Source organism: Thamnophis elegans, chromosome 3, assembly GCF_009769535.1.
Source record: "Thamnophis elegans isolate rThaEle1 chromosome 3, rThaEle1.pri, whole genome shotgun sequence".
In the NCBI taxonomy this organism is placed as follows: Eukaryota; Metazoa; Chordata; class Lepidosauria; order Squamata; family Colubridae; genus Thamnophis; species Thamnophis elegans.
The window spans coordinates 31,489,849-31,514,268 of NC_045543.1; the positions used below are offsets into that span (position 1 = coordinate 31,489,849).

At 36.2% G+C, this 24,420-nt stretch overlaps 1 protein-coding gene across 4 annotated transcripts; it reads left to right on the top strand.

The window, feature by feature from the left end:
- Positions 1-6,668: 6,668 nt before the first annotated feature.
- On the top strand, positions 6,669-20,554 carry LOC116506078 (bis(5'-adenosyl)-triphosphatase ENPP4-like). Of its 4 annotated transcripts, none has more exons than XM_032213687.1 (5): positions 6,669-6,930; positions 8,762-8,872; positions 11,947-12,811; positions 15,872-16,042; positions 17,709-20,554. In XM_032213687.1, the coding sequence occupies exons 2-5, from the start codon at positions 8,870-8,872 to the stop codon at positions 18,071-18,073; spliced, it is 1,404 nt and encodes a 467-aa protein (XP_032069578.1). In that variant the 5' UTR covers positions 6,669-6,930; positions 8,762-8,869; the 3' UTR covers positions 18,074-20,554. The 4 variants fall into 4 exon arrangements, with proteins under 4 accessions (XP_032069578.1, XP_032069579.1, XP_032069580.1 ...); XM_032213688.1 differs by having other exon boundaries at positions 6,669-6,900; XM_032213689.1 differs by lacking the exon at positions 8,762-8,872.
- Positions 20,555-24,420: the final 3,866 nt, after the last annotated feature.

Here is a 24,420-nt window from a genome sequence, read left to right on the forward strand (position 1 = left end):
CTACTTAAGAGCAAGCAGTGCTTGTGATATGCCTTCTGAACACATTGTTACACCTGAGAAGTTTCCAACAATCATTTACAAGAGCTTTAAATCAATAAACTGCATATCCACTGAAGGCTGACTACTTTTTAACCCTTGCACAGTTTGAAGTGTGAACACTTCTTCTTCAAAATAACTTTGACTCACATATTCTCAGCAGATAGATGGCAGGGGCAAAATATTTTCCTGTGGACCTTTTTCTCCCCTAAGGATCACCATTTCTTTTCAAAAAGCACTTTACCCTGTTTCCCTGAAAATAAGACCTCCTCAGATAATAAGCCCAATTGGGCTTTTGAGCACATGTGCTAAAATAAGCCCTCCCCAAAAATAAGCCCTTCCTGAAAATATTGCAACACAGCAGCAGTCATGAGGTGACCACACTTGCCACCTCCTGCACCTCAAAAATAATAAGACCTCCTCAAAAATAAGGTCAAGTGCTTAATTCAGGGATCAAAAGAAAATAAGACACTCTTATTTTTGGGGAAACACAGTAGAACAATAATTTAGACAATGGATACAAAAGTGTGGTGAACAGTCTGAAAATATTTTTCTAGTTTTGCCAAGATTGTAGGGCTCAGTCTTCACAAAACGTCAACATATGAAATGGTGATTCATATTTAGCCATCAAAATAATTTCCTATGAATTTAAGACCTATCTTTCAGAAATAATTTTCACTGCATAACTTTCCGAGAGATCACCGATACAAAAATGAAGTTTTTTAAGTTTCTACTTTTACACACACACTTTCATCACTGTCCATTTGAGAGAACAGAAACAAGTGCCAGAGTATCTGGCTTGGATGAAGAACCTGCTTACAAAGGCTGTCATTCATTGCTAGGGGTAGAGTCACTAATTTCCTAATGTGTTTTAGTATATTCCTGACACAAACTTCACTAGCAAAAAATTGGGTTGGCCATTATTTATTATCAATGTGCCTCCAACAGCTATGAAATGTAAGAATCTGAGGGACTAAAAGCCGTTAATATTGCCGTTTCAATGTAGAAAAGTTAGTGGCACTTTTTCCATTGGGAAAAAGACTCCAGAGAACATACACCTTTTTTTCCCCCCATTCCAAGGAAATGCAATCAGGAGTCTTATAATATTATTGTCTAGCAGCAACACACAATATTCCAGAAAAGCCACTGTAAAGATAATATCATTTCCCTTGTTGTTGTGCATCCTCAGCCAACTGTTTCATCTGCATGCATGCCAAATATCAAGACTTTTAGCAAAAATAATTAAAATGTACAAATTGGAATTAGCTTTAAATTGGGCTTCCTTAATTGGGAAATTAGTAATACTTGTATTCTGTGTATGCCAATACAACTGATAGTTGTAGAAGATTTTCATAGTACAGAGAAAAGTAATTACCATATTTTTTGGAGTATAAGATGCACCTTTTCCCCTCAAAAAGTGGCTGAAAATCTGGGTGCGTCTTATACACTGAATACAGCATTTTCTGCCTCCTGAAACCCTGCCCCCTTCACCAAAATGGCCGTGCATAGCCTTTAGGTGTATTGAGTGCTCCTGGGGCCTGGAGAGGGAAGAAATGAGAGAAAAATGGGCTAGTTTTTTGCTCAATTTTGCCCCCCCCCCCCCAGCCCTCAGGAGCACTCTATAAGCTTCCTAAAGGCTATGCATGCCCCTTTTTTGACAAAAAACTGGCCCGTTTTGGAGAGGTCTACAGAGTGCAAAAACTTTTTTTAAAAAAATTGCCTCTTCAAAACCTTGGTGCGTCTTATACTCTGGTGTGTCTTATACTCCGAAAAATATGGTAAGGGTTTAGGCAGAGGAAGAATGCACAGGTTTAGTTAAGGAAATGATGTGACACAAAGAATTGGACAAAGTCACAAATAATGTAAAATAACTAGACAAAGAAACTAAATGAAAAAAAAACATGATTTACAGTTCTGATATACCAATTTTTGCAGTTAACAATGAGAAGAAACCAAGAAGACCAGAAAGGCAAACAGATAAATTTAAGTTTCAAAGTAAAAAACAAGAGAGATTTTTCTGCAAACTTTGATGTAATCTGTGTGTGACCCACAGTTACAAAGTTTTCCTAAGATTTATAAAATGGGTTAAAGTACAATTCTGATAAAGGTGCAGTAAGGTGATAAAAAAGGGATCAAAATGCCTTAATATAAACATAATACAAAAGTGGGAGGTGGAAGTTTAGGATAAGGGCAAAGCAAAAACTTGTTAGAAAAGGATCCTGAATTTAGAGGAATTGATGAAGTGAACTGTAATTGCAACAGATTGTTAAATTTAGAGCAAATCACGAAAGGCTAACCTCAGTGTTAGTATACTAACCATGAGTGACTGAAAAATGTAGGAGAAAATTTGTACTAATTCTTGTATATGATACTAAGCTTAGCATAAATGAATGAGTGTTAAATGTTTAAACCTGATGGCATCACTTAACATTTCCTTTGCCAAGGCTAGTTTAAATGTGCTTAAGTGTGAGGTGTTGATTGTAATAGGAGATAGGAATAGACAAAGGATAAGCAATATATAGTTAAAGACATATGTGACTGAAGACAGAATAAGCATCAACGAGGAAAGGTACAATCATAGCTCAGTAACACAGGCTGGGAAAGGTTGGCAACTACAGAGGCTGGTACAGAGGACTGTTTTCAAGATAATAGAACATGATGGACAACTCAGTGGTCTCAGATGTGCACACGTACACACAGAAAAGTTACGCTCTTCAGTTCAGCTACCTCCATAGGATTAAACTTTTCCTGGCCATGGAAGACTTAGCACAACCATATAGAAAATGGAAAGTGGGGAAAACCTAATGGCGAATCTATGGTATGTATGCCACAGGCAGCACGGAGAGCCATATTTGCTGGCATGGCAGCCCTCAGTTCCAGCACGCATGCACATGCCAGCCAGCTGATTTTTGGCCTTTCGGAGGGCTGGAGGAGGCCATTTTTGCCCTCCCCAGTCTTCAGGAAAGCCTCCGGAGCCTGGGAAGGACAAAAACAGGCCCCAAAGGCAACCGGAAGTTCATTTTCGAACTTCTGGTTGGGACGTTGGGACGTTTTTTGCCCTCCCCAGGCTTCAGGAAAGCCTCCGGAGCCTGAACCCTCCCCTGCACGGGGGGCACACGTGTTGTGTGTCCATGCACAGGTGGGGGTTTTTGTGTGCATAGGCAGGTGGGCGGGCACATGTGCACACACGATAGCACGCACATGCACAATTTTGGCACACCTTTAAAAAATGCTTAGCCATCACTGACCTAGGGCACCAAAAGGAAAAGATTTAAAAGTCATATGTTAGCTCTTTGAATCAAGAATCTAAAGTCCAACTAGCATATATGACACTGGAGAAACTTTTCTCTATCCAGAACTCTGCCAAAGAAAAAAATGATGTCTTCTGTCTCATGCCTGATTAACTTTGGTCTTGATGATCAACTTATTTCTACATTTAACATACTGGATGGTAGACTAGAAAATTATAGATTTTGGCTGGATAGCAGAGGAATCAGAGAAGGCAATGACAAACAAGCTACGTTACATATTATATTTGACCAGTAGATGGAGATATACCAGTACATTTGGATTTCTGTTTGGCTCAGTATCAGGTGGCTAGTCTGTAAACTTCTTATGGAACTATGCCACCAGTCCACTTCATCTGACAGCCATAAAATAATGTTGCTTTTCTGGTTTTATTTATTTATTTGTATGGAAACTTCCCACTTCAGTTTCTCACTACCTTAATTGTTTCATAGCTGGCATGTTCTCCCTGGTTACCTAGCCCATAATTTGATACCTTGCACAAAGTTCATGTTTCAGTGGATTTGATCCTCGGCCAGTGTTTTATCTTTAGCTGTAAAGTCAGTTTCCTTCCCTATTGGGGGCTTTTTCCTGAGAAGCAGAATCACAGGATCTAGTATTTCTTATTTAATATTTAGTGCTGAACACATCCAAGAGACATCTGATCAAAATATTAAAGAAGAAACTGAGAAATTCAATCTTTTTCTGAACATCAAAAAGACCAAGTTCGTGACCGCTGTGAAAAATGGAAATATAAAAATAATTGGCTGTGAAGAGATTAAATGAGTGCGTGGATTAGCATGAACTGAGTATGTATCAACAACAACTAAATGCAGATTAGTCCATGCTAGTGTGTTTTCCATGCCACCTACAGTTGCAAAACTTGGATCATGAAAAAAATAAAAAAATTGACTTCTGCAAGCTGTGGGGTTGGAAAAGGCTCATGCATATTCCTTGGACAACAAAGATGGCAAACAAATAAGTATAGGAAAGTATAAAACCTGGCATAACACTGAAGGCAAAAATCACAAAATTCTGCTTTACTTATTTGGCCATGTCATGTGACTCACGGAAAGTACAGTTATGTTTGGAATAGACAGTACTAAAATAAACAAGTCACCAAAACCACAGTGGCTAGACACTATCAAAGCAGACTAGACAGAGCATAAAACAAGTGACGTAAGCTATACAAGATTGAAATATGTGGAAGGAATTGGTCCATAGAAGTGCCTAGAATCAGACACGATTGAACAGACAGCATCTTCATGCCCAAGCCACCCATTCTCCTTGACCTTATAAAACATCAGCCAGACTTAGAAGGGACCTTATATGTCATCTAGTCGAAACCCCCGCCCAAGCAGGAGACCCCACACGTGATGGTGAACCTATTGCACACGGGCCATAGGCTGCACACGGAGCCCTCTCTGCAGGCACGTGAGCCGTTGCCCAGCTCAGCATGCGTGCATACCACCCGCCCGCCAGCTGTTTTTGTAGGGTGGGGCATATGCATGGAGGGTGCACGTGCATGCAGAGGGGTGGGGAGAGTGGAGGGCGTTCGCACACATCTGTGCAGGGTTGGGACACACAGGGGGGTCGTGCATGCATGCATGCATGGGGGGCACATGTAGGGGTCATGCATGCATGCACAGGGCAGACGAGGCACACATGGGGGGGTCGCAAGTGCATGCACAGGGAAGGGGCCAAGGTGGCAGGGATCACAATTACATGTGCAGGAAACACATGCGGGGGCTCTCACGTGGATGCGGGGACGCATGCATGGGGGGGGCACATGCAGGAGATCTACTCCAATTTTGGACCCAGACATAATACAGGTAAGTCCTCGATTTACAACCATTTAGCGACTGTTCGAAGTTACAATGTCCGTGAAAAAAGTGACATGACTGTTTTTCATACTTGCAATCATTGCGATGTCCCTGTGGTCATGTGATCAAAATTCAGATGCCTGGCAACCGACTCATATTTATGACAGCTGCAGTATCCTGGAGTCATATGATCACTTTTGGCAAACTTCTGACAAGCAAAGTGAATGAGAAAGTCAGATAACAACCATGTTTCCAACTTAATTACAGTGATTCACTTAACTGTGGCAGAAAAAGTCACAAAAAGGGGGGAAACTGACTTAGCAACTGTCTCAGCAATAGAAAATTTGGACTCAAATGTGGTAATAAGTCAAGGATTACCTGTACATCTGTATAAATGGCACAAATGGAACTCAGTTATTTTCACTGCCATGGAATGCCAAAGTGATGTTTTCACTATGGGTTTCCTACTGATCTTGCAACTGAGTAAGTTTATTTTAGTAGCACATTTAAAGTGTATCCAAGCAGAGATTCCTTGTTGATACTATTAAGAGATGACCACCTGGTAAAGGAGGAACCTGCAGATATTCTGAACCTGTAATTCTCCACAACCTATCCTTCTCTTTCCCAGGTTCTGAGAATTCCAAAATCACTTAATAAACTTAATCCCTTCGGACGATCTCCTTGTCCTTTAATTTTAAAGATAAATAGCAACAGAAATTGATTCATGAAAAAAGTATTTATGTTTCATTTGGAAAGCCTAGGTACTCTGGAAGGATTGCTACAGATGATTGCATTCTTGCATTGTTCGAAGATGTAGAAACTGGTGTTATACTGGTCGTGAAAGCTTAGACAAGTAGTCATTAAAAGGGACGATTCAAAAGAGAACATGTACCTGTGCTAGAAAATATTGACTATCAATCTAATTCCAATGCTAAAATATGGGTTTCACATAATTATTTTACCCAAATGATTGTTTTAACATTAACTCCGGTTATAGCTTAATTTTTCTCTCAACAAATGGAGTTTTTCTTCCTCAAGCAGGAAGGCAACGTTGATAAAATCTCTTGAAATGCAGAGCTATAAGATTTACGGTGTGAACTCATTAGTACTGTCCAGGTTTATCCAATTAAACAAACCCATTGCCTCTTTAGCTATGGATAAACGCCTCCGCATTTTCACGTTCCCTAGGTTTTTTGGAATGTTATTGGTTTTTCCGTATTTGCCATCCGCTACGTTTTATCATACATAAAATTTCACTAGCAATCTCAGCTTGGCGTTCCATTCCTTACGAAGCCAAACAATATAAGATAATGAAATTTGCTAAGAATCGGCCATGGGGGGAGGGAAATGTAATACACTGGACCGGCCCGAGGACTGAGCCAGAATTCCCCTCCGTTCCCCTTTTTACTTCCTCTCGTTACTCCTGACGTCGCTACAATGCCACTACGCAATCCCAACTAGCGGGCTCGCATTGCTTTTTCCTTATTGTCTGTCCCGCCTCTTTCTATAAGCGCCGCCCCGGCCAATAGTTCCGTCTTTCGCGTGTCCCAAAGCCCCACCCGCTGTGCACCTGCTTCACCGACTCACACGGAGCGACCGCTTCACTACAGTATCGTCGAGTGACCAATCAGAGTTGGAAAGAAAAGAATCCTCAGACTAAACCAAGGGCGGTCCGTTCTTGCCGTCGCCATCGACTGTGGGCTAAACCCGCCGGCCGTTGCTGCTATTTAACTGCGCATGCGCGCCTCGCAGTTGGGTAGGAACGTGTTTGACCTGCTTATTACAAGTGAGTAGGAATGGGGGGCGACGGGGCATTTCCTTCCCTCGCGGTAGTATTTGCCTCTTGCCCCGTGGGTGGGTGTGGGATATTGCCGTAACCTTCCCCCCCCCCCCAAATCCTCATCATCTTCTCCGTGCCGTCGTGGGTCTGGAATCCCTTCCTGGCTGGGACAGCTATAGATGAGGCAAAGGAGAGAATTGCCAGTTCCCGCATTGGTCAAAAAATGAAGTTTTTTTAGATTGGGTCCAAGTCGAAACGATTTGGTATCGAACACTTGAAAATTGTGTTCCGTTAAGAGGTCGGAGAGTCCATATTTTCATACCTCTGCAATTGGTGGGCATTACATGCTGACCTCTAGCAAACGTCAGTGACCAAATGACCAAGGAGGTTTTGAGGAAGTATTTTTTGTTCCGTGCCTCTTAATATGGTTTGAAGGTGACACTGATCCGAGATGAAGAAAATACTGCTCCTGTAGTTTGGCCAGCATTTTGTTTATCTTGAGATGAATGCAAATTGTTGAAAATAGGTTTACTTTAATGTTGGGAATTTGGAGCCAGGTATATATTATAAGCCAAGTATAAAATAGTTTATTCTTGCTATACTATTTTAAATTAGAAAGTAGAGTAAATTTTATGTAAGCAAAAAAAATAATAAGAGTAAGAAGAAAAAAGTATTCCTATAAAAAGAAACAGTTTATTTTTAATTCTTCCTGTACAACATTTTTACTACAATTGCCCTTTTCATTCCATATATCAGAATGTATTCTTAACGTAACTCCATAAACTACCTGCACTGGATTAACATTTTAGTCCCATTACGTTTATGAAAAATATAGATAGTTTTATAAATCTAATGCATTTTATATTATATGTTATAATTTATCTAAAAGACAATGTTACTCTTACAGAAATTATTGAATGTTTTGTAAACAAGAATTATATCCCACTTTTAAACATTTGGTAGCTAAATTTTTTGTTGGGGGTGAAGATCCTCCAGTGTCACACAAGCCCTTCCATATGATTGCCAGTGCTCTGATCGAAGTGCCTTTTCAGAGACCCCACGTCTAGTCAGAGGGAATTGCTGTGTGTGGTTTGTAGTTAGTTTTGTAAATAGAATAGAATTCTTTATTGGCCAAGTGTGATTGGAAACACAAGGAATTTTTCTTTGGTGCATATGCTCTCAGTGTACAAAAAAGAAGAAAAGAAAAAATACATTCATCAAGAATCATAAGATACAACACTTATTGATAGCCATATATAGGTTATTAATAAGCAATCAAATCTTACTAGGAAACAAACAACAATATAAATCGTAAAAATACAAGCAACAATAGTTAAAGTGGGAGGAGATAGGTTATAGGAAGGATGAGAAGAAGAATAGTCGTGGTAAATAGTTTGACAGTGTTGTGGGAATTAGTTATTTAGCAGAGTGATGGCATTTGGGGAAAAACTGTCCTTGTGTCTAGTTCTGGTGTGCAGTGCAGTGCCCTATAGCATTGTTTTTAGGGTAGAAGTTGAAACAATTTATATCCAGGATGTGAGGGGTCTGTAGATATTTTCTCAATCCTCTTTTTGACTCATGCAATATATAGGTCCTCAATGGAAGGCAGGTTGGTAGAAATTGTTTTTTCTGTAGTTCTAATTATTTGTTGAAGTCTGTGTCTGTCTTGTTTGGTTGCAGAGCCAAAAAAGACAGTTTTAGAGGTGCAGATGACAGACTGGTAAGAGAAAGCAAGGAATGGTAATAGAAAGCAAGCTGTAAATAACAAAATAGTTTGCTATACATTATCTACGAAGTATATGCTAGACATTTGTGTTGTACATTTTGTGATTTGCAGGAGCAAATGATCTTAAGAGAACAAGGATCCATGGTAGATCATTATCTGATTTCTTAAAACCTGGCTGTTCCGACAGGCCTGGGGCTAAAGACTCGTTGCCCCACTCAAATGGTATGACTGTTGTGCTTTTAACTGTGTATGGTTTTATGTTTTTGTTATTTGTTTGTATTTCCCCTCCTTGAGTTGTGAGCCGCCCTGAGTCCCCTCAGGGAAAAGGGCGGCATATAAATAAATTAAAACTAAACTAAACATAGCACATAATAGACAAATACACAGGCAGCATAAATAGCCATTTGTCACATTTTTGGTCTTCAAGGCAGCCTTTGATTCAGTTTCAAGAGTACACGTGGGATGAATTCAAGAATTCCACTATTAATAAAAGATTAGTTTTGATAAGCTTTTTTGACAACACAAACTTTTATTCAGAGAAAAATGCAATCATTCCAGATAGTTCTCAAACCCTATTATAACTGCCATGGGGAATTTCTTTAGGCACCATGTTTGCTTAATTTTTATATAAATTCTCTTAAATTCACATGGGCTAAATCCAAATGGCAGAAAGCATCTATTTGTTCAGTTTTGTGCTATTGCTACCACCGTTCTGTCACTGACCTAGGTAGGCCTTGGGATAGCTGTTAAATTTCCTGCTTGATACTACATGTAGCTGCTTCTCATAATTGTTTAATGGGATTTAAATATTGTATTTTTCAGTCTAAACTGGTAAATCATTTTGATTCTGAAAACTTCTGAGAGGGTCCTAAGACCATACTTTAACAAACTCTGGATTAGAATATAGAAGTTGACATTTTACTCACCTTTTTATTGTTCTCATAATTTTACTGTTTATAACCAGGATTTCTGTTCTGATTAAGCCAGTGTTTATGCTTTTATATGACAGAATTTCAATTCATTTGGGACATTCTTGCAAGATAGGGACTAGTGAGAAGGGGATTAAAAATTACTTTTCAGGGCAGGAGTGTCTTTGATGGACCCAGTGGATCCTTGAGAATTCTGTATCCACTGTATCTTTGTGGATCCTATGTTAGTGCATTTGTTGACCTCTGTTATAGAATGTACAGATAGTCCTCGACTTAAGACCACAATTGAACCCAAAATTTCTGTTGCTAAGCAAGACATTTATTAAGTGAGCTTGCTCCATTTTATAACTTATCTTACCTCGATTGTAGTTATTCAGTTAGTAACATAGTTGTTAAATGAATGTGGCTTCCTCATTAACTCTGCTTGTCAGATTGTGTCAAAAGGTCATTTTGTGACCCCTGCACACTGCAATCGTCATAAGTCACTTTTTTCATAGCTATTGTAACTTCGAACAGTCACTAAAAGAACTGTTGCAAGTCAAGGATTACCTGTATTTAGATTCTGTTCATTCAAAACAAAATTAAAACTGCCATATTAGTATATGCCATTTTGAATACAGTCAATCAACTACTTATGGTTTACAGTCACTATCTTATTTTCTTTATTGAGCAATTACCTCTTGAAAGTGTTTGCAGTCTTGGGATAGGGATATATAATGCTAACAAAAACTACAGGCTTTGCTTTGGATACTAACATTTTTGGGGGAAAAAATGTCTTGATGCCAGTATATTAAATGAGGATATGTAGGTCTTCATCTTACAACCACAATTGGGCTTGGAATTATGATTGCAAATCGTGGTCATGAAGTAGATTACCATTGTGATCTGACTTGATTTTATGGCCTTTTTTATATTAACTGAGTTACAATAATCATTAAGCAAACCATATGGTTTGATTACAGAGTATTGTACAGTAGTCATAACTTTGAAGATAGGTCATAAGTAGCTTTTTAAAAGTCTGCTGTATCTTTGAACAGTGGTTAAGCAACTAGTTGTAAGTTGAGGATTACCTATAGTTTGTCCCATTTGGGTTTCAGTGATATTAAAGACTAGATGAGACTAGTCTAGACTAGAGTTGAATACTATGCTACACTGCACTGCACTGCACTGCACTATACTACTCTAGACTATAGTATACTTTATTGGCCAAGTGTGATTAGACACAAGGAGTTTGTTTCTGGTGCTTAAGCTTTCACTATACATACAAACAACAAAGTAATATATTCATAAGATACCAATAGGAGAATGTAGTAGAAAAGATGCGAGGGATAATAGTAATACTACAATACTACATGGGTAAATATCCTTAGACATAAAACAGTACTGTGGTAATCCGTTCAGCAGAGTGATGGCGTGGGGGGTGGAATTGTATTTGTGTCTATTTGTTTTGGCATGCAATGCCCTATAGCTGCATTATATTTATAATATGGTATAAATATAACTTATATATTATATAAATAATATATCAGTGATATATTTAAACTAAATCTTTTAAAAAATAGAAGTAACCTAACATGAAGAAAGCAAAAACAAAAATCACTTTATTTATATTAATAATATGCACATTTATTTTTATAAAACTTCAGGTGGCATACATAATGTTCCTACATCCTGTTTTCCCTGCAACGGCAACCCTGTGGGGTAACATTATGCTCACACCAATTTTTCTGTTAAATAGTTACATTTCCGTACTCTTACCATATGTAAGTAGTAGTTCTTCAGAACTTTAATTATGCGTAAATTCTAATTTGGAGTTGCCAAACGTGGAATAAATAGATTGAAAATAGCCTTATAGAAAGAAGAACTTTGTATGCCTAAAAAAATATGGAGACTTGACTGTCAGTGTTTTGCAAGCGATTAACATATAGTAATCAAATCAACCTAAGAGAAAAATGGGTGTAAAAAAATAATGGTCCATATCTCAACTTTTGAATTGTCAATTTTGTAATCAGTTACTATATTGCTTAACAAAAACGGGCTGAGCTCTTGAAATACTGATAGTATGATTTTCCTACCCTCCATAGGCAATCTCACATAAGAATATAAGAATCTTCTGAAATTTTGTTAGATTTCTATGATTTCATACTAGATTTGGTCTTGTAGAAACCAAGGCTGCTGGATTACCAGTGTCTTCCATGTGTAAAACACAATTGAAAAATATGTGGAACTGTACAGTTATAATTAGCAGCTCTTCTAAGTAGAATATAAATTGAACATTAGAAATTGAATTCAGTGCTTGGCTAGGATGAAAATAATTACTTGACTTGAAATTCTTAATTGCAATTTCATTTTTTCTCTTCCTTTCAGGTATCCTTGTTTCCTATGCACATTGAAATCTTATCCAGGATGCTTTTTTTAGTAATAATACTACTCTTTAATGGAATAATTTCTTACTCGGAGGGTAAATCTGTTAGCAAGTCAGTGCCAAGATTACTTCTGGTGTCTTTTGATGGCTTCAGGGCTGATTATTTGAAGAAATATGAACTGCCACATCTCCAGGATTTTATTAAGGCTGGTGTATTAGTAGAGCATGTTACCAATGCTTTCATCACAAAAACTTTTCCAAACCACTATAGTATAGTCACAGGCTTGTATGAAGAAAGCCATGGTATTGTAGCAAATGAAATGTTTGACATTGATACAAAGAAAAATTTTTCACAGTTTAATGATACCGATCCTTTCTGGTGGGATGAAGCAATTCCTATTTGGGTAAGCAATGAATGGCAGGAGAACAAAACAAGTGCTTCTGCAATGTGGCCTGGCACAGATGTAAAAATTCATAATACTTTTCCTCATTTTTTTATGAAATACAATTTTTCAGTAAGCTTCAAGGAACGTGTAGAAAAGATTATTGAATGGATGAATAGTTCTAATCCATTAGTTACTTTTGCTACTCTTTATTGGGAAGAACCAGATGCAAGTGGACACAAGTATGGACCAGAAGATACTAAGAACATGACTAAAGTATTACAAGAAGTAGATAAGCATATTGGCCTTCTTGTTGAGAAGCTTAAAGTTTCAAATTTGTGGGAGGAAATTAATGTTATCATTACAAGTGATCATGGTATGGCACAGTGCTCCCAAGAGAGATTAATCAAACTGGATGATTGCATTGATGCTAGCAGCTATGTGCTAATAGACAGAAGCCCAGTTGCTGCCATATTGCCAAATAGTAAGTATGTTCTTAATAATATAAAATCTATTACTGTTCAGTGCTTTTAACATCATTATTCTCAATGTTATAATATGTAATTTCATAAATAAGTCACTAATGTTTCTCAGTTTGGTGAATATTTACTGATTCTGCTCAGGAAATCCTTCCGCGCCGCTTTGAAGATCTGGCTGTCCCGGCTGGCCTGGGGTTAAGATTCCAACCCCACCCGAATTGTGTGACTGTTGTGCTCTCTTTTAATATGTTGTATTGTTTCCATATTGGAATACTGTTTGTCTTCCCCCCCCTCCCTTTTTGAATTGTGAGCCGCCCTGAGTCCCCCCAGGGAAAAGGGCGGCATACAAATAAAGGAAATGAAATGAAATGAATGAATGAAAATACTGAATGAGAAACTTTCCTTTATAGTATTTTTTTCAACTGAGACATAATAATTTTACATGTCATATTAGTTAAGGTCAATATATAAACAAAGCTGATTCCAATCATGCTATAATACTGCAAATTTCTAGTATTATCTTTGTTTAAATTTATTATTGCATATAGAAAACTCCTTGAAATAAAAAAGTTTTTTTGTCCTGAGCTCAGCCAAACTTCGAAAAGTTCACAGTGTCATCAGTACAAATTCATCATGTTTTGAATATTCCATGTTACACATATAACAAATATCAAACATTTGAGTCTTTTATTATAGAGGTCTAGGGAATCTGAAACAGATTGCTTGCTTTCTCATTCTAGGGCAATAAAAGATGAGATGATAGTCCATATTTACTGTAACTACCATCATACTTATGAATAGGCTAATGAGATAATTTTTAAACTTTAAAAATTCTCAGAGGTCATAAATTAGACTAGTTTTTTTAAGTGTTCTGTCTATTACAAATAGCCATAGAGGCCTAGTGAAAAGTAAACCTGTAGCATGATTCTCTTCAGTACATTCAAAGAAGAATAGCAGTAGCAAAAGTACAATGAGATTATTTGCCAGCAACAATGTATAATGCAGAGTGGCATTGCCTTTGCATTTGGTATGAAGCAAGAGCACCCATAGAGCAATGCACAAAAACTTAACATTTGCATTTTGAATTTTAAAATTCATCATTTTAAAAGCATAAATCTTTAATTTTTCCTCAAGCTTTATTTGCTCGCTTGTATATCAATCCATAACCATTTTTAAAGCCTAAAACCTATCTATTTTGGAGGCACCAATAAGAGCAGGAGTAGAACTGGCTCTGCTGTTCTGTTGGCTGTGCTGAAAAACAATGCAACACTACAATGTTTAAGAATTTAAGATGTTTGGGGGGGAGCCAATGTCACAACGATGCGGACATGCGGTCTTGATGCTCCGAGACCGCAGCCGATACTTTTGCCGCTGGGTGGTCCAATCGGACCTAAACCATCCCAAAGAGACGGTGAACATGAAGAATACATCTTGCTGACCTCAGGGAGATCACAAAGTCCCTGATTGATGCAAGAGAAGCTATTCAAGCCAGCGACAAAAAATCCAGCCAAGGCTGACGAAGTCGGGGCGGCTACAAAACGGAAGGATATGGAAAGAGAAAGTGTTTCCAGCTGGTGAGGAACTTTTGCCATTTTAAAAAGAGACTGCCTATAAATAACTTAAAATTAATTTAAATTGGAGAAAAGAAGAAATAAACGGCAGAATTAAATTTGGAATGGTTTTGGATGGGGTTATCTTACTTTTTAAATGCTATCTTCATGGATGGGATTTATGCAAGCCTTTTAAAACAAATGGATTAAGTTTTCTTCTATTTTTTTCTTTTATTATTCTCTGTAACCTATGGACTAAAATTTTCCGCTTTCATTACTGTGGGTTTTCTCCTAACTCATTTAAGAATTGGACTTTTTTTTAACTTGAAATACAAAAAAGATACAAAAAGAAACAAGGAAAATTGCAACATAACACTGCTACTGGAGGCTGGAAGGTTTGTGTATTGGAAACAAAACACACTTTTTTTCTCACTGATTATTTTGGCTTGGCACTACAAGGCGTCACTGCTTGGTTATAGAGAGTGATAACAAGGAAAGCATACAGATGTCCCTTTGAAGTATATTTTTAACCAGAGAAAAGTGAAAACAAAATGTTATTGTGAATCTATGCTTAATTTTATTAACCTTCCAAGCCAGAGCAGCTGTGTTTGTTAGCTGGAGATAATGGCACAATTTCAGCAGCAGAAAGAAACCTTAAGTCTGCAAAAGATATTCTCAGAAATACAGAAACTATCCAATACATATGAGAGGATAGAGAAGAAGCTGGAAGACTTCTAGCATCTAACAGCAAAATATGATGAAGAAGTTGAGGATGTTTATCAAGTGGAAAACGTGGTGGTTAAAACCAAAAAAATTGAAGTGGAAAATGAATATAAAGAAATGAAATTTGCTGATATTTATGGTGATTGGTTTGTCTCTGAAAATGGAAAGAGTGGAATACTGAAAGAGGAACTAAATGGAGGGGAAATTTATCCCAGATGCTAAGATACAGAAGAAGAAAAAACAAAATAATTTATAGACTTAAAGAGAGAAATTTTATTAGCAATATCATTGATAACACTACTGACAATCAAAGATAAGCTGATTAAGGAAACGAAGGGCATCGAGATTACATGAGAGATTTTATAAGCAAGGATTTGCTAAGGAGTCCATACAAAGTTGATTAAGGAGATGATTAGAGGATTGACACCACAAACGGCAGAAGATATGAGACTGTTTTGCTACTGAGCTCAAAATACTTGGATGCAGCATTTCAGATGCAGAATATTTTAGGTTTACAATGTCCCTTGTTGCATTCTTAAAATGTAGAATGATTTAATTCTTTAAGAAATATATATTTTACTTCTGAAAGTAAGTATATTAAAATAGGAGTAGATGAGCTCCACATTAAATTTACAGCTCTTAAGAAATATGAATCCAGTTTTTATATTTGCAATAACAAGTTTTACAAATTTACAGCTCTTAAGAAATATGAATCCAGTTTTTATATTTGCAATAACAAGTTTTACAGATAAACAAATAAATGATCCAACTTATTTATACTTCGTTTTTTAGATTTGACACATGTATATGACTTAATGAAAAACTGCAGCCCTAATATGAAGGTTTATCGTAAAGAAGAAATTCCTGAGCGATATCATTACCATCACAATAAGCGCATTCAACCAATAATTTTGGTTGCAGATGAAGGCTGGACAATTGTACAGAATGGGTCTCTTCCCAGATGTAAGGTTTTTTTAACATTTACTAATTAAAATATATAATTCTCTTTTTGATGGGGGCAGAATAAAGTTATTTAGGGCATAGAAGAATTAAAAAATAAAAACTTTTTGAGCTTGAGTTTAGTTTATTGATTGGCCCATAGGCCATATCAAAGTGCAGAGTTCCAAACACAAATTATTGCTAAAATCTGATGAAAACAATTCAAAATGAGATTGGAATAAAATACAATTTAAAATGAAATTGGAATAAGAAACCTTTTGAAAATATCTGAAAGCACTAAGCATTAGATTCTTTCTTAACTAATATATTTTGCTTAATTCTATGTATTCAGAAATTCAGCACAATATTAAACTGGATTGCTCTATTTATAAAAATATGAAGTCCTAAAGTCACCTTTTCTTACTAAATACTTGGGTATGGGAGTGATGGACAAAACCATCTGTTTTTCATAACTGCTGCATGTGGTCAGGCTGGAAATGGTGTTAATATTTAAAAATGAATGTTTGACAAAAAAAAATCCCCTCAGAAAAATGATTAGCTGTTATAAATCAGGTAGCATCTCATTTAGAAGTTTGGAGCACAATCACCAGCTTTACAAACTAAGGATTGTGATGAGAAACTATGTACAGGCACTCCTGTTAGACAGATACAAAATTTAGCAGCAGGAAATTTTGGGGTAAATTTGGGCAACATTGAAGACCTTTCTTAGCATAGTTCATACTTCATACTTCAGTTGTACCCCTTCATGACATAAACTTAATTCTGATGGGGTGGGGGAAGTTACAGATATCTGCAGTCACAAAATATTGATTGCGACTATTGGGAGGGAGAGATTTCAGCAATTGACTTCATCTAAGCTATAGAAATAGTAGCCAATTAGGTTAGCTAGCTACACAAGACGTGAACAATTTAAAATGCAATAGGGAGACTTAAAAAGGTTTATCCCTTTTTAAAACTTCATGTTTGGTCTGATATCCTTCCTTTCTACAGTGAAATTTTGAATTTAACATAGGTTTTTTATATGGTTTTGTAATAAAAAAGAATTATACATCATAAGCATGAACAGAAAATTCACATGTTTTACTAAGCTTACGTAGTCAAAATAGGCCATTGAGAAACAAGAGATTGATATTGTCATATCAGGAAACCCCACGATTTGCTGAAATAGGAAAAAGGGAGGAAAGTCCAGCACATTGGGATGTCCACAGAATATTAGATTCTGAGAGAGCAGTGTAAAAATATCCTGAAACTTATTTGTCCGATGGGACTATTCTATAGGGTGACAAACAGGAGATGAGAGACAACAAGGGGTATTCTCATACATTATGTAGCAGAAAGCTGAAACACTTAGCTTGACAAACAGGTTGTTTTAATAGGAGATAATGTTAAACTACTTTCTTCATCCTTGGAGTTAATATATTTGTCATAATATTCTTAAATATTAAATTGATTTTATTGGAAATACTTTTGGTGAACATTATGTAATTTTAACAGTTTAATGAACTGACACATTAAATTTAAATATTCTGCTTGGATTTTTAACCAAGCAGAAAACTATTGAAAAAAGTTAAGCTATAATTCTGTAATGGCAGGATTATATTTACTAGGTAAGATAATTTTGCTAAACCTTTGTAATGCATTAACAATTCTTGGCTTCTTTATTTTTCAGTAGGAGACCATGGCTATGATGATACTCTTCCAAGTATGCAGCCATTTTTGGCAGCTCATGGACCTGCTTTCCATAAAAATTACAGGCTGAATTCAATCCGTACTATTGATATTTATCCAATGATGTGCCATATTTTAGGGTTGAAACCCCAGCCTAATAATGGCACTTTGAGCAATTCCAAGTGTTTATTAGTTGACCAATGGTGCATAAATGTTCCTGAAGCAATTGGAATAGTTATTGGTGTCTTTATGATATTAACTACGCTGATGTGCCTTATAATAATCACCAAGAACAGAACTACTCCTCTACGTCCATTTTCAAGACTTCAACTTCAGGAAGATGATGATGATCCCTTAATAGGATAAGATTCCTGTTCTGGCTACTGTTTTGAAAAGACAATACAGGAATTTAAGTTATTTTGGCAAATAATATGATGCACTTTAATAAAGATCCACCAAACTACAGAAGAAGAACATTGTCTGGAAAAAAATCTTGACTAGAATTTATTTTCTAATATAAACTAATAGAAAATTAATCGTAGTAAAACTTATTTATTTCTAAGTGATAACAATAAGATTATTTGTGAGTGAATTGCTTGCATATATTTCATGGGCAACTGCTTATCTCTAAGATATTGTGATATTTCTTGAAATTGGACAGGAGCCTTCAACAACAACCACAGCTTTAAGAGGCAGGGTAAATTAGACAACCAAGGCTCTGCCCATTCTGGTGTGCATAATTCTTTGATTGCCCAGGCATTCCTGCCATTTTGAAGCTTATCATTTCAAATACCCCTGAAACTGGTTGGAAAAAATATAAACTGTCATGAAATTCTTTATAAAGAAGATTATAATTGTGAAAATTATCCAGATTTGTTTTCCATTTTGGGGAATAGTTGCTATAAAAGTTTAATTAGAAGCTGTTAATAGCTAGGACTCACAATTCTAGAGCACTCCCATGTCAATCTCAGCAAACCTAATGTTTCCTTTATTTTAAGCTATTGGAAAACTGTGTATGCAGGTATATCTTCAAGCTACACGGAGCAAAAAGAAATAGCATGTCATATTACTACTATAAATATCCCAAAGCAGATATCTTCGATAATTTCTTCCATAACTATAAGCTGTGGACGATTCTAAACATAGTTTAATATATCTTGTCTTTCTCCGTTTAGACAGATATGGTATTTTCAATCTCTCTTGGTAGGTATTCAGGTGTTTCATGTGTTTGAATTAATAATATGATTGTATTATGCATACATCTATTTTTAATTAATCTGCAAAATAAATTATATTTTGTAAGAAGAAAAGGGATTTCTAAGGCAAAGGGGAAAAATTAGAAAAGACTTCCTGCTGCTTGCAGTTTGTATATGATTAATAAGGTTCTGTACTGTATATTCAATGTTCAGAAAAGATGATTCTGTTTTTTTTAAATTCCTAATAATTGCTTGATTTAAAATAGACCATTTGTAATAAGCAGATAATATGCAATACCATTTCTGTTTGTCTGTGTCATTCTGAATGTTAGAGTTCAGGGAAAGAGAGTACTTAATGCATAGGAAGACACATAATTTTCCTTAGTATTTAAAATGTTCCATATTTAACTTCAGTTGCTTTGCTTGTCTTCTTTATAAAATGATAGTGGAATCCTTATAATTTGTAACACTCCATGCAGAGATAACTGTACTTATCTGATAACAGTTATTGAAAAAAATCTAGAACTACACTATTGATTAGGCAATGTGCTATTTAAATAATTGTGTGACAGTCCTCCTCAAAAGCAGAAGCAGCTTTTCAGTGCCTCCTTTAAGCAATAGTGACACTTGAGTGAGAAGCTTCTGATACCAAGAGATATTTCCTATTTAGCATTTGTGCAAGAGATTAAGGGTGCCCATTCAATCTCAGTTTCTTCTTACTAAGGTAGCACTTTGGTATTCTACTTGTTGGTATAAACCAGAATCTTTAGATTAAAATTACAGTGAAATTTAGTATTTTAAGAAGTAAAACAATTTCTCTTCAGGGTTACTCAATTTATTTCACTTCCACAGAAAAGAGAAACTCAACCTTTTTCAAAAGATCATTCTATTACAGAATGAGAAGCAATGCTTGGTGTTATCAGAAAGTAAACATGTTTTGGAATAGGAAGGGTGGTGGTTTTTTTTGCTTTGAAAATTGATGTCCTAACAGGAAAGACTTAAATAACTAGTTTGTATAGAGATATTTGTAGCTGTTCTAAACAAATTTAATATCTCAGGGACTCTTCCAGAGTTTGATTCCCATAACGTAGATAACAGAAAATAGAGCAATTATGCAAAACTTCAAAAAGCTTAAAAATCCTTTAAATGATTAGGCTAACCAGATAATGGACCTCAAATACCAACAGTTCATCAAGGAAAGGGTAAATTAATGGGAAAAATATTTTACAGTACATTATCTTTCATCTCAAGACCATTGGTTACTGTTACCAAAAATGTTACGTATTTTGGGAATAGCGATTTATCTCTGCAATTATCAGGGATAAATTTATACTGGGAAAATAAATTTCAGTATTGAACTATGTTATAATTTTTTAAAAGACTGTATTTATTGGGATATCTTTGTAATTGGGGATTTTGGACAATCTTCGTTGACTTTGATTAAAGGCTGTTACACTTTCAATTTTTCAGTATTAAGGTTTATGCTTTGTTACTTTTAGATTCAAATATTTTTTCATTTGTTCTAAAACCTTGCCAGTCAAAATAATACGAACATTCAGAACAACCATTTTTTCTTGTCTCCTATAAGCGATTCCCTCTCTTCCTTCCTAAAAACTTAAAATTGCATAATAAAAGTTCCGGTTTTGCTTCATGATATTGACTTCTGTAGGTCTTTTGAATTGAATTGCAAAGCGCACCCGAAGTGAACCGGCAGTAATGCCAGCAGCAACCCACCCCTGATACTGATCACAAGATTCCCTTTGGTACAGATTTGGCACTTGGGAAAAGGTCTTAGTTCAAATCAGAGATTGACTTAAGTAGCTTTCTGTCAATTTACCAGTAAGAAATTGTACATAACTTAAATTATGTGGAGGGTTTGTCTGAATTTTTCAGGCTCAGTTAGCTCAGAATTGGTTTGCTAAAGAATTTATTTTAAGAGATTTTAATTGATATATCTGCTTTTATAAATGGAATGGGTGAAATCTTGAGTTTAAGATGATAATATTTTCTATCCAGTGTTTCTAGCTTACTTATGTTATCTGCCACAGAAATAGATTCTGTTCTAGACAGCAAATGAAACGTCAGATAGCAAAACTGGAAAGCTACATTTTTTTTCATCATATACTTTTTAAATGGTATGTGCTATGGATGCACCAGAAGGGACCTTTTCATTATGGAAAAGGGTTTTTAAAAAATCGGATGACCTTGGGCCAGTCACTTTCAGCCCTAGGAAGCAAAAACGGGCAAACCACTTTGAAATCTTTGCCCCCCCCCAAAAAAAAACCCCTTCAGAGACTTGTAAAGGTACTGACCTGAAGAGAAACCCCCTCCCCAAAAAGAAAAAGTTAGATGGACCAATGGTTTATTATTACCTAAGAAAATCAGTGCAGGATAAAGGCAAAGCCTTCTAGTCCCAGAGAAGTCAATCAAAAACTTTACATAATCGCAATTCCTAGAAGCAAAAGGGCATACTGCTGCTTATGCTAATATAGTACTGTGCTTGCAGCGAATAATAGATTTATCATCATCCATGATTTGGTCTAATATTCCTTTATAAGTACTCTTTGTGCTGTGTTCTATGATGAGATCCAATGAAGAAGCTCTAGAACCCAATTGTACAGGTAGTCCTCGGCCTACAACAGTTCATTTAATGACCCATTCCACAACACTGAAAGCTGACATGACTTTTTCACACAAATGTGGCATCCCCATGGTCACTTGATCGGAATTCAGACACTTGGCAAATGACATGTGACAGTTGCCTTGTCCTGGGGTTATCTAATCTTTTGCAACATGACAAAGTCAATGGGGGAGGGGGCAGATTCACTTAACAACCGTGTTACTTAAATGTGGCAAGAAAAGACTTAAAATGGGGTAAAACTCACTTAACAAATATCTCAGCAAAATTAACTGGACTCAATTGTGGTTGTAAGTTGAGGACTACCTCTACTGCATTCAAGTTAAAGCAGAAAGTATATGGTGCTATGGTGATGCTATTAGAAAAAACATGAAGTCCCTTGAATTTACAGCACATTTTATTTGTAGCATTTATTTAAGACAAAATTCTAAGAAACCATTGGAGTTGTTTAGGAGGTATTTTATTCAAAGTGGATATTAGCTACAGTATATCTTAAAACACTAGTCTTAAAACAGATTAAATGCTCATGGTCTCTATCTAAAAACCTGATGTTTTTGCAGATCTGAATGATAGATATTACCTCTAACAAAATAGAATCCTTACCAAGTAGTAGTTAGTATAGTTAGTAAAACTTAGTAAAAACTAAGAATGCAAAAAAACCTCACCATTTATCACAGTATACAACTAATCAATATAAATAGCTTTGCACAGAAGTCTTGCAATCCTGAGCTTGACCTCCAAGTTGGGTAAGTCTGAGGAATAGGAAGAAATAATAGATTTTGTGTACACACACACACACACACACACACACACACCATCCATCCATCCAGGTCTTTCCGACTGCCAAGCCCAGAGTTGACAACTCTGGCATAAGATTGAGGGGACATGAATTTGCGGACAGGAGATACATATTGCCATCTTCATCCAGCAGACTTTGGGAAAAACAGAGCAGGCAGGACCCACACTCTAAACGCTCTTTCCAGCTGATAAATTGTGTTCTAGAACACCCTTTGTATCCACTACAGATTATTGCAGACCTATTGCAATATATATTGTATGTCTGTTCACTTCCCTGTGCAAAGAAAAAAAATGTAATGCTTAGTATTCCCCCATCAAAATATTTATTTATGAACATTGCTCTGCCATCCAATTCCTCAGAGTCCAGATTATTAGACTGATTATGTGCCATTAATTTGGTGTCAGATTGTACAATCACAGGTTTTTTTTTTCCCTTGTGATTATCTGTAATTTGTTCTTTCAGGTCTTCCATCATCATTATAACTGAATCCATTTGTCTTGCTGCGGGTCACATTATCTTTTGCATAATGTGGCCTAAGTATAATTGTTTGAGTCTCTCTTTTGTAATTCAGGTGGGAAATTTGTTTGATGATACATTTGTTTGGGACTTTTTATGTTGTTTGTAGTATTCTCTGGAGTCTTCTCTGACATTAAAGTTCAAAAACATCAATAGACTTTCTACCTGGCTTTTTCAAAGTCCACCTTTTGCTTTGCAAAATGTCACTAGGGAATATGGCTGGAACAATTCTGATATCTGTAGGTATAGACACATCAAGCATTTAAACACATTTTTCAAGGCCTTCATGGCTACTCTAACAAGTGTTAGTCTGCAACATATTTATTTTACTATTGATGGTTGATCCTGAAAGGTAGAACCTATCTATCACTTTGGTGTCTTCATTGTCAATCAGATGATTTACAAACATAAACACATCTATATCAGGAACAAAAGATAACAAAAGAGTACCACCCCAAACCAAACCTCCATCACCAACAATAATCAAGTGGCCAAAATAAGTCAGGAGGGTATCTGACACATGTCCGAAAATAAAGGGTTCTGAGTAGGCCTGCTACAGAAACGTACCTTCTGGTTCATCCTTCGTTATCTTGTGAGGCAAGACTGTAACCAACCCCTTCCTTCTAAATGTAAAGACTCATCAGATTCCAACAGAAGGAGATGATCCTTAAAATAATCTGGAACTGAATGATATGGTCTTTAGAGGTTACAACTAACACTTTGATCTGTGTTTGGAAATGCCAGAACCATGTAGCTGCAAACAGAAAGACTGACCTTTTTTGTAACTTGAGTAACAACATAAGGGAGCTAGATAGGCATGATCACAGCTGTAAAACATGAGTGCTGAGTGGCCTACGGGCCAATGCGTCATGCACAGGCCACGCCCACCCCAGCTGCACAAAGGGGGGAACAATGTGATACGTCATGTGATGCTGTGAGTCCTGTGGTTTAGAATAATTGCAAAAGCATGCCCTATGTTAACAGGAAGATAAATAATTACTTTCATCATTATGTTTTCCTTCTGCTTTATTTATTTCTGTAATTGTTCTTTGATTTTAGCTACAGATATAACTGATTCATTAATTCAGGATTTCTCTGAAGCATGGCAATCTCATTAATATTAAAAGGAAAGAAAACAATCTTTTGCAGAGGGGAGAATCATTTGAAAATATACTTCACTGTTATATAATTCTATATATGTAAAATCATGTGCTGAATTATTGAAGAAGCCTGTACCTTATTTGGAATAGTCCTATCTTTTAGTCTGAAAAGTGATTGTCACTCAACTATCTGAATTCATTGTTAAAGGAAATAAGGATCTGCAGCAAATAATTTATCTTATCCAGGAAATCACTAGGATAATTTTAATTTCAGTAAGGGCTGAACTGCCTTAATTTGAATTTGAGTAGTAGCTGAATTACTTCACACTGGTTGCATTTGTGCATTAGAAAGAATGTTTATAAAACAAGCAAACAAAAAAAGTTAGGCTATGCACAGATTTCTGACTTTCTAATGTCAGAGAACCTATTTGTTACTGTGGTTTGTTCTGAGAATGCCTGTTCAA

Bases quoted from the DNA above. Each gene is read 5' to 3' on its own strand.
- LOC116506078 (XM_032213687.1), top strand. The intron at 12,812-15,871 runs GTAAGTATGTTC...TTCGTTTTTTAG, and splicing joins TGCTGCCATATTGCCAAATA to ATTTGACACATGTATATGAC. The intron at 16,043-17,708 runs GTAAGGTTTTTT...TTTATTTTTCAG, and splicing joins GAATGGGTCTCTTCCCAGAT to TAGGAGACCATGGCTATGAT.